At 37.8% G+C, this 11,478-nt stretch overlaps 1 protein-coding gene across 1 annotated transcript; it reads right to left on the reverse strand.

The window, feature by feature from the left end:
• Positions 1-2,460: 2,460 nt before the first annotated feature.
• On the reverse strand, positions 2,461-8,355 carry LOC122969880 (kelch-like protein 10). The gene is made up of 5 exons (XM_044335896.1): positions 8,142-8,355; positions 6,335-6,818; positions 4,503-5,120; positions 3,768-3,917; positions 2,461-2,910 (listed from the first exon to the last, which is right to left on the reverse strand). Exons 1-5 carry the CDS (start codon positions 8,291-8,293, stop codon positions 2,548-2,550), a joined length of 1,767 nt encoding a protein of 588 aa, XP_044191831.1. The 5' UTR covers positions 8,294-8,355; the 3' UTR covers positions 2,461-2,547.
• Between the last annotated feature and the right edge of the window lie 3,123 nt (positions 8,356-11,478).

The raw sequence follows: 11,478 nt of genomic DNA on the forward strand, positions 1-11,478 counted from the left end.
TTTATGAGCGAGAGGCTGTATTTTACAGTTAGCCTTCGGCTACCAAGCAGGCAGACAGACGAAGGAGAAATGGAGACAGAAAGTGGAGAAGACAGAGAAACCAGACATTGCAAATAAGGGAAGACAAAATGGCTCTCTGTATGTGTGTGTGTGTGTGTGTGTGTGTGTGTGTGTGTACCCTGTTGCCAGTGCTATTAAAGTTGTATTGCACAGTGCTTTTAGAACATCGACCATCAGCCAAGCAACTTCAGCTAATAATTTTTTAAAAACCTCTGTGCTTTGTGCATGTCAGGGCTCCTCCCTAATGTGTGTGTGAGTGTGTGTGGGCGGTGTAACAGTTGGGATTGTCGGCCTGTATTTGTGTAAGATCCCCCAACCCTTCTTCATACTTCTAGGGACACACACATGCACAGAAACACATGCACAAGCCCCTTTCAGACATATATTGCAGTCTGTGAATGCTCTGCTGATTTTACATGTTCGCATCATGTCTAAAAAGGATGTGAAAAGGAAATTTTTCTATAAAAGTTGCTCTGCCTACTAAGAACCAAATAACATTTTGTAACATCCTCCACACAATGCTGAATGAAAGCATGCAGTCATATTGGCAGTAAAGGCATTCACAAGATCACAGCACAGTAGCGCTAGTGACAGTCATGATGATTTACATGCAGGAGACCGGAGCTTGCGTCTCGTCACAGACTTGCAATTAAATTTTGCCTTTTTCTCAGCTGTAGACACAATCTTTCCCTAGCCATAACCAGGTGTTTTAGTTGCCTAACCCTAATATACCTTAACTGCAGTCTTTCCCTAACCTTAACCATACTGTAGTTGTCATGCAGAGATACTGTAGAAAGCCAGAATTTTTAAAACGTTGGCATCAGATGTTAAAAAGGAAGAAAGAAACATGATTGAAAGTAATATGGGATTTTACAGAATCATCTAATATAGACACATACAGTATGACATTCTTGCATATGTGAACCAACCAGAGACCATCATTTTCAAGTGATGCCAAAATTAGAGAACTGCACTTCTTCTGGCCAAGGACAATAAAAACTGGACCATCTCTTGCTTCATGTATCACACCTTGGTATTTCCTTTTTATGTATGCATTTGCTGTGTCATAATTTAATGGAAAATGTAAATTAAACGGACACTAAGTGGTCTAAAATCTGCTAAAATACAAAAAAAGAAGTATGCTTGGTTCAAGACTAAATTTTTCATTGTGAATTTAAATGTCTTATTTGTTTTTTGAATTTTTTGAATTTTCAATCAAAATTTTTGAAACCTCAACTTCCTGCTTTGCCTCGTCTTCCTTGCCAGATGCCAAGTCACTAACAGTCCATGTTTGTAATAACAATAAGCTTTTCCATAACAGTCATAAGTGTGAAAAACAAAAGAACATACACAAAACACAAAGAAGAAGAAATTAAGAAAATTTAGTTTGGAAGGGAGGAGAGGGTCGAGTCAGATGAGTAGAAAAAGAGGAAAAGATGATCTGTTGATACTGTATGTGTGTACTTGCACATTTCATATTTTTTGCTCTATTCTTTAAAAAACACATCAGAGCATGAACCCTGATAAACATTTAACATTTCTGGAAATGTTAAACCTGTGAATCAACTCGCCAAGCTTAAAAGTCAGTCATCAATAAAGCTGCATTTTACTTCAGATGAGACTTTTTGACACAGAAAAAGCATTTACAATATTGTCAGAAGCCACCACTGAAACCAACGAGTGCTGAATAAGTGAATCGTTTCTTTTACTTGCTCTTTTTTCATTTTAAAATGTGATACAGAAGCCAGAAATCTGAGTCCACTCATGCTTTGAGGGAGGAAAATTGTTTTCCCCTCCCCTGATATAAAAACAATTATAAACACATGTACTATATGTGCACACTCATACTATAAATTCCTGTGCAGATGTACCCAAATACACAGACAACTAACTGCACTCTCTGTCTCAAGGTGACTCTACCCAAAAGCGAGCAACCAATGCTTTGTCTGTGAGATAAAGAGGAAGACAAAAAGAGACAGTAGAGAGTAGGGAAAGAGAGGAAGAGAGAGATTAAGAGAGAGAGGGAGAGAGACAGATAGAGAGGGGGGGGGTACATGCGGCAAAACAGAGAAGGACAGACTGAAGTCATTCAAGCTTTTCTTCCCCCTGAATAATCCCAGTTTTGTCCAAATTTAGTTGAAGGAGATTGTGGAACATCCAGTCCTTGACTTCAGCACGAAAGTCATGTAACAGCACCGACTCACAGTATACTCCGACTGAACCTTTCTGCCATTTTTCTGTTCATGTCTCTCTCTGCAGGGCTTCCCTTTCCCTTCTTTAATTCCTCAACACTGATTTTTGTCTCTCTGTCAGTCAGTGATACAGAATTATGCATTTATAGTCTATATAAAGCTTACAATAGCCCACACAAACTGAAATTTATCATGGGAGTAACAGCAGTTTGATGCACAAAGAAATTTATTTCAATAGTGTATGTTACAGTCTTGCCAGGGTGGATAGTAGCACAGGGCAGGACCTGTCTACGTGTTAGATTGAGTCTCCTGAATCCACTGCGTCGTCCTCCAAATTGAGAAATGGCAATTCATCACGATTGATAATGTACTCGGCCATGTTGGGGAGTCCGGACACCACACAGCAGCTCAGAGCGCTGCGGAAGATCTCCATGTCACAGGCCTCAGACCATTCATCGGTTGTAGCGTCGTAGTACTCGACGTTATAGGTGGTGGTGAAGCCGTTGAATCCCCCGACAGCAAGGATTCGGTCATCAACTACTTCAATGCCAAAGTTGCTGCGTGGGGTCAACATGGAGGCCACTGCATGCCAAGTGTTGGTTCGGGGGTTGTAGGCCTCTGCGCTGCGCAGACGGCTGTTTCCATCAAAGCCACCAACCTATGGGAGAAAAAGTGGAACAATGAGTCAAATGTTTAAATGGAGGTGAAACCAATCTGTCAACATTGCCCTCAATGTGTTTGTGAGTTAAAAGAAAAGTTACACAGTATACATGAAGTAGAAGGCAGTCGGCTTAAATAATGACTAGTGGATTAGAAGATCCAAATTTACAGAGTTTTGTTTGAAATGTCTCGACAATTATCCGGTGGATTGCCATGAAATTCAGTACAGACATTCATGGTGCTCAGAGGATGAATCTTGGTGACCACCACTTTTCACTCTGTGAAATATCTCAGCATCTACCGGATGGATTAGTACAATTTTACACAGACATTCATGGTACATAGATGATGAATCCCGACGACTTTGGTGGCTTTTCTTCTAGTGTCATCATGAGGTTCACATATGTGGTTTTGAATGCAATGTCTCGTAAGTTAGGTGTTGCTCTGACTTTTTGTCTAGTGCCATCATCAGATAAAAACTTCAATTTGTCAAGTGGTTTTTAATGACCAAATTCTTGCAAATGACATTTCCAACAGCCACAGTTGCTTTGTGTTTACTGCTAATAAGAAAATACTGTATTTTTTCCCCATACATTTGTTTTCTTGTGCATTTTTTTGAGGTACATTCCCATTTGTACCATTAAATGACAAATACTGTTATCAGAAACATCACAAATCAATTAAATCAACAGATAAAAGTGTAAGAAAACATTTTTGGTCAGGATATACAGTATATATCATTATTAATGAGGTCAAAGTTGGCAAACCAAATTAAAACCTCTGCTGATCAAATCTCTTAACACATTATAGAGTTTATGTGCTATGTGAGTGTCAGCAGTGTTTCTTCAGACTTACTGCATAGACATGGTCTGCATACGCAATGACTGCAATTCCACTGCGCCGGATGTTCATGGGGGTGATCATTGTCCACTGATTGGTCTCTGGGCTGTAACATTCAGCCGTTTGCAGACACTCAGTCCCGTTGAAACCACCACAAATGTAAACCTGGAGAGAAAAGAAGACACATTAGGAAAAGTTGCACTTTTAATGGCATCAACTGGCAACAGTGTTTTCTGTGTAAAAATAAATAATACAGAAATATTCCACATCTTTATAAGATAATTGGTTAATTACAGCTGAGATCCAACAGAAACATTTAGTAAAGAATATTATCAATTAGCTTGTTGTAAATATATCTGTATCACATGTATGTCAGTACATCCTGTATCTTGGTCACAATTATTTAATGACCAAATCTAATTGACGCTTAAATTAAATTTTTGTTTGTTTGTAATGCATTCATGTTAAAAGTGATTATCTGTCGATATACTGTACAGCTGTTTTTAACTCTCAAATATTGTATCAGCCTAAAAAATCCAATATCAATTAGGTTGTAGAATCTAATACTGTATAGCATCATATAAATATTTAGATTTTTTGTCACTACAACTTCTTTTTAGTCTCGAGCTATAATTAGGCTGCTTGACTTTAGATTGTATTAGATGATCTAGTTAGTTTTGTGGTTTTTGTGGTCGTTGAGTTTTTTTTCAGACAGGTAGGGATCCCTAGCTGTTCTTTTGCTCCACCCACCTTGTCATGGAGTGCTGTGCAGCTTGCGTCGCTCCTATGCTCATGCATGGGTGCAATAAGACTCCACTGGTTGGTCTCAGGTGTGTAGCGCTCTGCAGTGCTGAGTCGTACATGTCCATCATAGCCTCCCATGGCATAGATGCAACCATGCAGCACAGTTACACTCACATAGCAGCGGCGGAAGTACATGGGTGCCATTTCATGCCAGGTGCGTGTGGTCAGGTCAAACCTGCGCACACTGTTGAAATGCTCCACCCTGTCGAAGCCGCCAACACAGTAGACAGATCCATTGAGGAAGACAGCGCCGTGATAAGCACGAGGACGCTCTACATTGTTTGTCACGTTGATCCAACGGTCGGCGCGGATATCGTATGCCTCAATGCCGTTGGTTGGATCACCGCCACTCCAGCCTCCAATGGCCAACAGGATGGCATTAGGTAGGCGAGGACGGGCAGGTGGGTTGCAGAAACCAGACACAGAGGCTCTGTTTGTCATGATGTGACACATGATTTGGGTGGCATCTACGACCATAGGCAGGCAATCACTGATGTTCCTCACAAGTTCATTGGACATCACATTCATCCTGATGTAATCCATACCCATCAGGGCCAGCCGAACCTTCGCAGGGACAAGAATATAAAATCTATGAATTTCACTCATTGGACTGGAGTACTTGACTTAACTGATGTTTAGCATTTGTCACCATTTTACCAACATTTTAAGTCACTCATATCCTGACCAGAATCTTCCAAAAATATTGAAAACTCAAATTTCATCTTTAAAGGACAAGGTTAGTGATATGCTATGATCTTTTTAATCGTAAACAACACTGCTTTAGGTCATCTCTCATTTCTTTTAGTCTCCCTCAGCCCACCGTACCTGTTGCAGCCCCAAGCCCACATGTTCCTACTGAAGGTGTAAATCTTAAAGTCATAAATACAGCAAATACTTTCATTAAAAACAAACTAAATAACACTGTAGTTTTAAACAAATAATTGTCAAACAGTAGTAAATAGCTCATTTGTTGGGGACTACATTTGTTTGACCCAACCGGTCAAAGCAGATGGCCGCCCACCAAGAGCCGGGGTCTGCTTGAGGTTTCTACCCGTTAAAGGGGAGTTTTTCCTTACCGCTGTCGCCAAGTGCTTGCTCATGGGGGAATTGTTGGGTCTCTGTAAATTAAAGAGTACGGTCTTGACCTGCTCTATGTGAAAAGTGCCTTGAGATGACTTCTGTTGTGATATGGCGCTATATAAATAAAGATTGATTGATTGATTGATACTTTCACCGGTGGATAAATACAAATTTGACGCTCTAGTGAGTATTTCCAACAGCAAGACTGTGTTTGTGGGATTCATTTAAAATAAACTACAATGCCCATGTTCATGGCAATGAAGGAACATATCATCCAGCGCAAAGGTGTGGTTCACTGATGTGCTTTTAATAGATTTTGGGTAACAGTGAGGAGAAATAAGCTATATCAGGCTTTAGTCATACAAGTAATGCTTGTTAGGGATACATTGATCACAGGATCAATTTATTGTTGCTTGTGTTTTTTTCATTGGATAATAAGAACAGAATGGACATGACCGTGCTTGTCTTTAAGGAATATGCTTATACTTTATTTTACAGTAGCATTTGAAGAGGAAAGAACAGTTTCTACTGCCTGGATTCAGTGCATTTTAGTCTCAGTCTTGAGTTTGACCCCATCTTCAATCTTATTAAACTCAACTGGAACTAGAATCAACTTAACTTGACAAAAGCTGTTCTACAACATTGTATATCTAACTTGAATATAGTGACAGGACAGTGGTTGTCCATCTTTCACTTACCTTAGGCAAGAGCACAGCGATGTGTCCTCTTCGTTCTTCAGGTGCGTGGGCGATCCAGTAAAGGATGGCCTCATACACAGCGGTCTCATTTTTCACATTGAGGTCGTCTCTCTCAATTATGACAGTGAGCTCCTGCACAGAGAGCTGCAGGAACTCATCAGAGGAAACAACATCCTCAAAGTGATCAATGATGTAGCGGTACGCTTTGCACTGTAGTTCAAAGGAGTAGAAGATTTTTGTGAACTGCCAGATGCCGATACAGTTCTTCGGGCAGAGCAGCTCCCCCAGGAAGCTGCAGCAGGTTTGTACGATCTCCGTTATGTTGAGCTGATCAGCTGCTAGCAGCAGTTCCTGTGCGTTCTCCTCTGTCACAGAAACAACGCCTGTGTATGCAAACTCAATGATGAGCTGCATGATGTAAGGAGACAGACCGGGTATGTCAAAGACCTTTTTCTCTGGGGTCGACCAGCGTCTGAAGAGGGCTCTGAGGGTCAGGAGACACAGACGCAGGATCATAAATAAACCTTATTCAGCATTTCTTTTCATCTTCACATTGAACAATAACATAAACTTCAAGATGCATTTTTTAAAACAGATGTCACAAAGTGAAAGAGAAGATTCTGACAGAAAACATTTGCAGTGAAAAATGAGATACAAGTGTCCAAGTGTACATGAAGGTCATGTGAACTAGTGAACTCATCCTGTGTTCCTTTGGCACAAATTACTGTCTGCTGGATGTATTTTGGGTCTTGATGAGCCTTCACATTTGTAACCAAAGTCATAATATCAATTTAATGAATTGAACTGACATCTGGAATGAATTTTTTTTTCTTTTTTCAGTATTCATCTTTGGAAGATAAATTGCTATATATTATGTTTACTATCAGTAAGTCCAGGATTAGGCCTATTATCAGACTATGGTCATCGTCTAATAACTTAGGTAATGTATTTGTTTATTTTGATTCCTATGTATATTGACCGTTACTAAACCCCATGTCCATACTACATACTGATTGTATACAGTATATACTACTAATCTTTATAGTTAACTTTTTATGCAATTAGTATACAAGACATCAACATACTTAACAGTTGCATAGTAACAGAAAATGATACAATACATGTGGTAAAATGTGAAGTCAAAATGCAACTTGTCAAATAAACTTCAAACATACATATTTTTAGTTTTCTGCAAGTTCTGGAGCTCTCTCACTACCATCCACAAGTAGTTTAAATTTTTGCTCCATTTCCTTTGTGTCGTTTGTGAGACAACAGTGTTCATTAACACAATGCATACTCTGCTAAAAATGCTCGAGTATGTAATCTGGGATTTGAAACACAGCTATAAAGTTAAAGTTGAGTTTCTCATGATATTTGAAAAAAAAATTAACACCCTTGATGTAGCTTAATCAAGTCTTCAGTCAGTGTAAAACACCCACAAATGATGATCATGGAAATTATTTTTCAACCAAATAGCAGCAAAAACCTTCATCTTGCTAATTGTGTGCACACTGACAGGAAATCTGCACCTTTGGTAAATGTTTGAAACAGCTCTAATTATCCTTTAAATATTTTTTTTTCATATCCACCAGATTTTTTATACTCTCTCTTGCTTCATAAAACTCTGTGTGACAAACCTGTTTCATCGCAAAGCCTCTGAAAATCAATGTAAGTCATTACTTGTGGTCATCATGTTGTTTCCCGCATTATTGTCAGTAATTGTTCTCAATTTGCTGTTGTTGTTTATTCTATCTTTTAAAGGATATAAATTCATAAACTGCTCCTTGATATCAGCTAACCAACTCACCCAAAGTAGGGGCTGCAGTTACAGAGGATGACCCTGTGGATTTGAAATTCAACATCCTCAACTTTGACAACCGCGTCACAAAACTCTCCCGCCAGACGGAGTTCATTATACATTGAGCTTGAGATGTGTGAAGAGCTGCCTTCGTCACTCATCTTGAATTTCGATATGAGAAAATTTTTCCCTGACTTTTTTTAGCTGCTGGTTTCCCTCAACAGGTTTGTTCAGTGAAGTGAGAATTGTGAACAGATTCACACATAATGATGGGATTCTGGAACGGATCCTTATTACATCATAAAGTCTGATAAACTGACAGTAACAAACAGTTTAACCAGTTATTTAACCAGTTTAACCAGTTTAATTTCAAGATTTCATACATTTTCTTTTTATCATTTTGTTTTCATGTAATGTACATAAATCTGCCAGTGGATATATGATGTTTCTTATCTTCTTCCTTACACACATACAAAAAAGTTAAAGGGCCCTTTCTACAATGAATATGATTAATTCATATTCTGTTGTTTTCTCTCATCTTAAAGGACAGGTTTACAATTTTTCAAACCCATCTTAAAACAACAGTCAGGTGTCCATATGAACACTGAAGGAGGTTTTCCTTGCTGTAGTCACTCCTGCTGTTCATACTGGCCATTAAAAGAGCCCTTTCAAATGTGTTTTCAATATAAGTGACGAGGGCCAAAATCTACAGTGTGACCACACTCATTTTGTGCAAAAATGCAGTTAAAAGTTTAACTGAAGCTTATATGAGGCTTCAGCAGTCTGAGTTAGTCATATCAGGAGGATATTTACAGTCACATTTACAGTCTTTTTAGCATCAAATTCCCTTTTTGTGTTTCCTCGAACAGTGTTTCCCTGTTGAGCTGCGGTGGAAGTATAGTAACAAAAAGAGGGACTTTGGCACTAAAAAGGCTGTAACATTGAAAGATATCTACTTTATTTGACTCATTTGGATGACTAAAGCTTCATATTAACTTCAAGTAACCTTTAAAATAAATTTTTGCACATTTGTGTGGATTTTGGACCCCATCTCTTACATTATAAGTGCATTGTGAATGGATCTTCTAATGGTCAGTATGAACAGGAGGAATGATTATGGCAAGAAAAACCTATTGCAATTATTTGGGCACCTGACTGTTGTTTTAAGACAGACTTGAAATATTGTTCCTTTCCCAGTGAGAGGATGTGACATAATGCCACTGTATATAAATGATTTCACACTCTTTCCACCTGTAGCTCCCTGCACATACAGACAAGCTACAATTATATGGATCCAGTTTTAAGTGTTGTTACCTTATATTTTACATAAGTGGAATTAACAGTTTAACCACGTACAACTCAAAATTTACTCATTTAAATTGTTATCATAGTTTCAATACTTTAAACCAAAGAAAACATTGTTGGGTTCAGTCTTCTCCCCCAAAAAATCCAAGACAGGTCAGAATTCAAACTACATGTTCTTAATGAAATAAAGGTAAAGATAAAGACTGTGTTCCTAAAAAATGCAAAGCCTTTATGTCATTAGTTATAAAAACACAGTACATCACTTTAAACATTGAACCATTTACCAGGGAGTTTCAGACAACTTGCAGCCTTTTGATCAAATGTAATAATTCTTGTCACATAGAAGTCACTGAAATATAATATATATTAAATCATGAACAGAATCAAAAGTCTATAATAGCCTTAGGAACAATACATCAGTCACGATAAAGGAAATTAACACAATCTGAATCAGAGAGGAAAACCAAAACACTCACAAATAATCTAACTGTAACACTAACAAAATGTGCAAATTTGTGTTGTAGTTGTTTCAGTGAAGAGTGGGACCATTATTGAGAAAGAGAGAGAAACTTAAAGTTACAGAATGGCTTTAGTGTGTGATTGTAGGTGTCTTTGCTGATTCTTCTACAAGTCCAGTAAACCAACAGTAAAAACATTCTTTGCAAGATGAGTTCTTGTGCATGCTGGGTCTGCTCCACGTCATTGGAGTGAGTTAAATATGGACCAGAGCTGTCGAGCAGCAAAGATGAGATACAAGCTTCCTCTCTGGTTCAGCTCCTAATGGAAGCAGGAACATGATCTTAAGTCATGACTTGGAGGGGGGTTGAGTGCTTTGATGTAGTGACTTCTAGTATTTCACCATCAGAAAGAAAATCCAAACTAGTGGCACACAGGGGATTTACTAAATAACATAAACACCTTATTATGCAACATTAAATTTGGAAAAATATATATATATATATATATATGCAGGCTGCATTTTATAATGTCACTGTCAAAAGGTGGAGTCAATTTATTGCATTTCCTTTGATGTCCAGTAAAGGTTATTCAAGGTAACTCACTTATACTATACCTTGAATTTCTTTATCATGAATTTTGTTTGTTTGTTTTTCCTAATTTTTGAGGCATGTAAAGAATACATGTACACAGAAAGATGTAGTTCTTCAAACTTCAAATGAAGAGCATTAATATGTAAAATAAAAAAGACAATAAATTGCTGTCATGCAAAGTAATAAAATGTTAAATTCAGACAGTGTAGCTCTCCTCAATTCCATGGTAGAAATAAAGGAAAGTGGAACAGTAAGGATGCAGTAAGTGAATCTGATACACAGATCACTCATCAGGTTGTTTACTTAATTCAGTGTTCACTAAAATACAAATTTGTTTTTCAGCTAGAAGAGAACCTTAGATAAATTAATATCCATCTGAAATGTTAATAAAACTCAAGTAGTGTATTCCATCATTATTAAACACAAACTAACGTTCATAAATTTCTCAAGCACAAACACATGAAAAACCATCCTTTAAAAAAACACCTTATTTAACCTCTGTGGGTCGTTATCAAGGTCATTAATATCATTGGGTTCATTAGTGCTCCTGGCTGTTGTAACGACTGTCATTGGAGTTCTCACATGAGGCCAGATGTGAATGGTTGTTAAATCTTAAGCTTTCAGAGAGCAGAGAGAGTGTATACGATTTGTTTCTGGAGAAAAAAAACCTTCACAATCACACTATATGATGGTTGTATGTTACATAAAACAGGAAAACATAACATATTGTGATAGAATGCAACATTTTTTAATGATTTTTGATTTTGTTTTAATAAATGCGGTTCAAATTTAACCTGGAACACCCTCTACATACAAAAATGTGTATCAGCTGCACAAGAATTTGAAAACGTTAACTATTCTGAGTCACTTTAGGGAAATTCATAAAATTTCAGGTAAAAAGAAAGGTGTTTAGGGTGTTTTTACTGCTCTTAAATGTAACAATGGATAATACTTGACCTGAACAGTAAAGGTTAAACACACAAATGCACTTA

The sequence above is a fragment of the Thunnus albacares genome, chromosome 19, assembly GCF_914725855.1.
Source record: "Thunnus albacares chromosome 19, fThuAlb1.1, whole genome shotgun sequence".
Lineage (NCBI taxonomy): Eukaryota > Metazoa > Chordata > Actinopteri > Scombriformes > Scombridae > Thunnus > Thunnus albacares.

Bases quoted from the DNA above. Each gene is read 5' to 3' on its own strand.
- LOC122969880 (XM_044335896.1), bottom strand. From the start codon at position 8,293: ATGAGTGACGAAGGCAGCTCTTCACACATCTCAAGCTCAATGTATAAT. The intron at 5,121-6,334 runs GTAAGTGAAAGA...GTCCCTGCGAAG, and splicing joins TCGCTGTGCTCTTGCCTAAG to GTTCGGCTGGCCCTGATGGG. The intron at 3,918-4,502 runs GTGGGTGGAGCA...TTTTCTCTCCAG, and splicing joins GCACAGCACTCCATGACAAG to GTTTACATTTGTGGTGGTTT.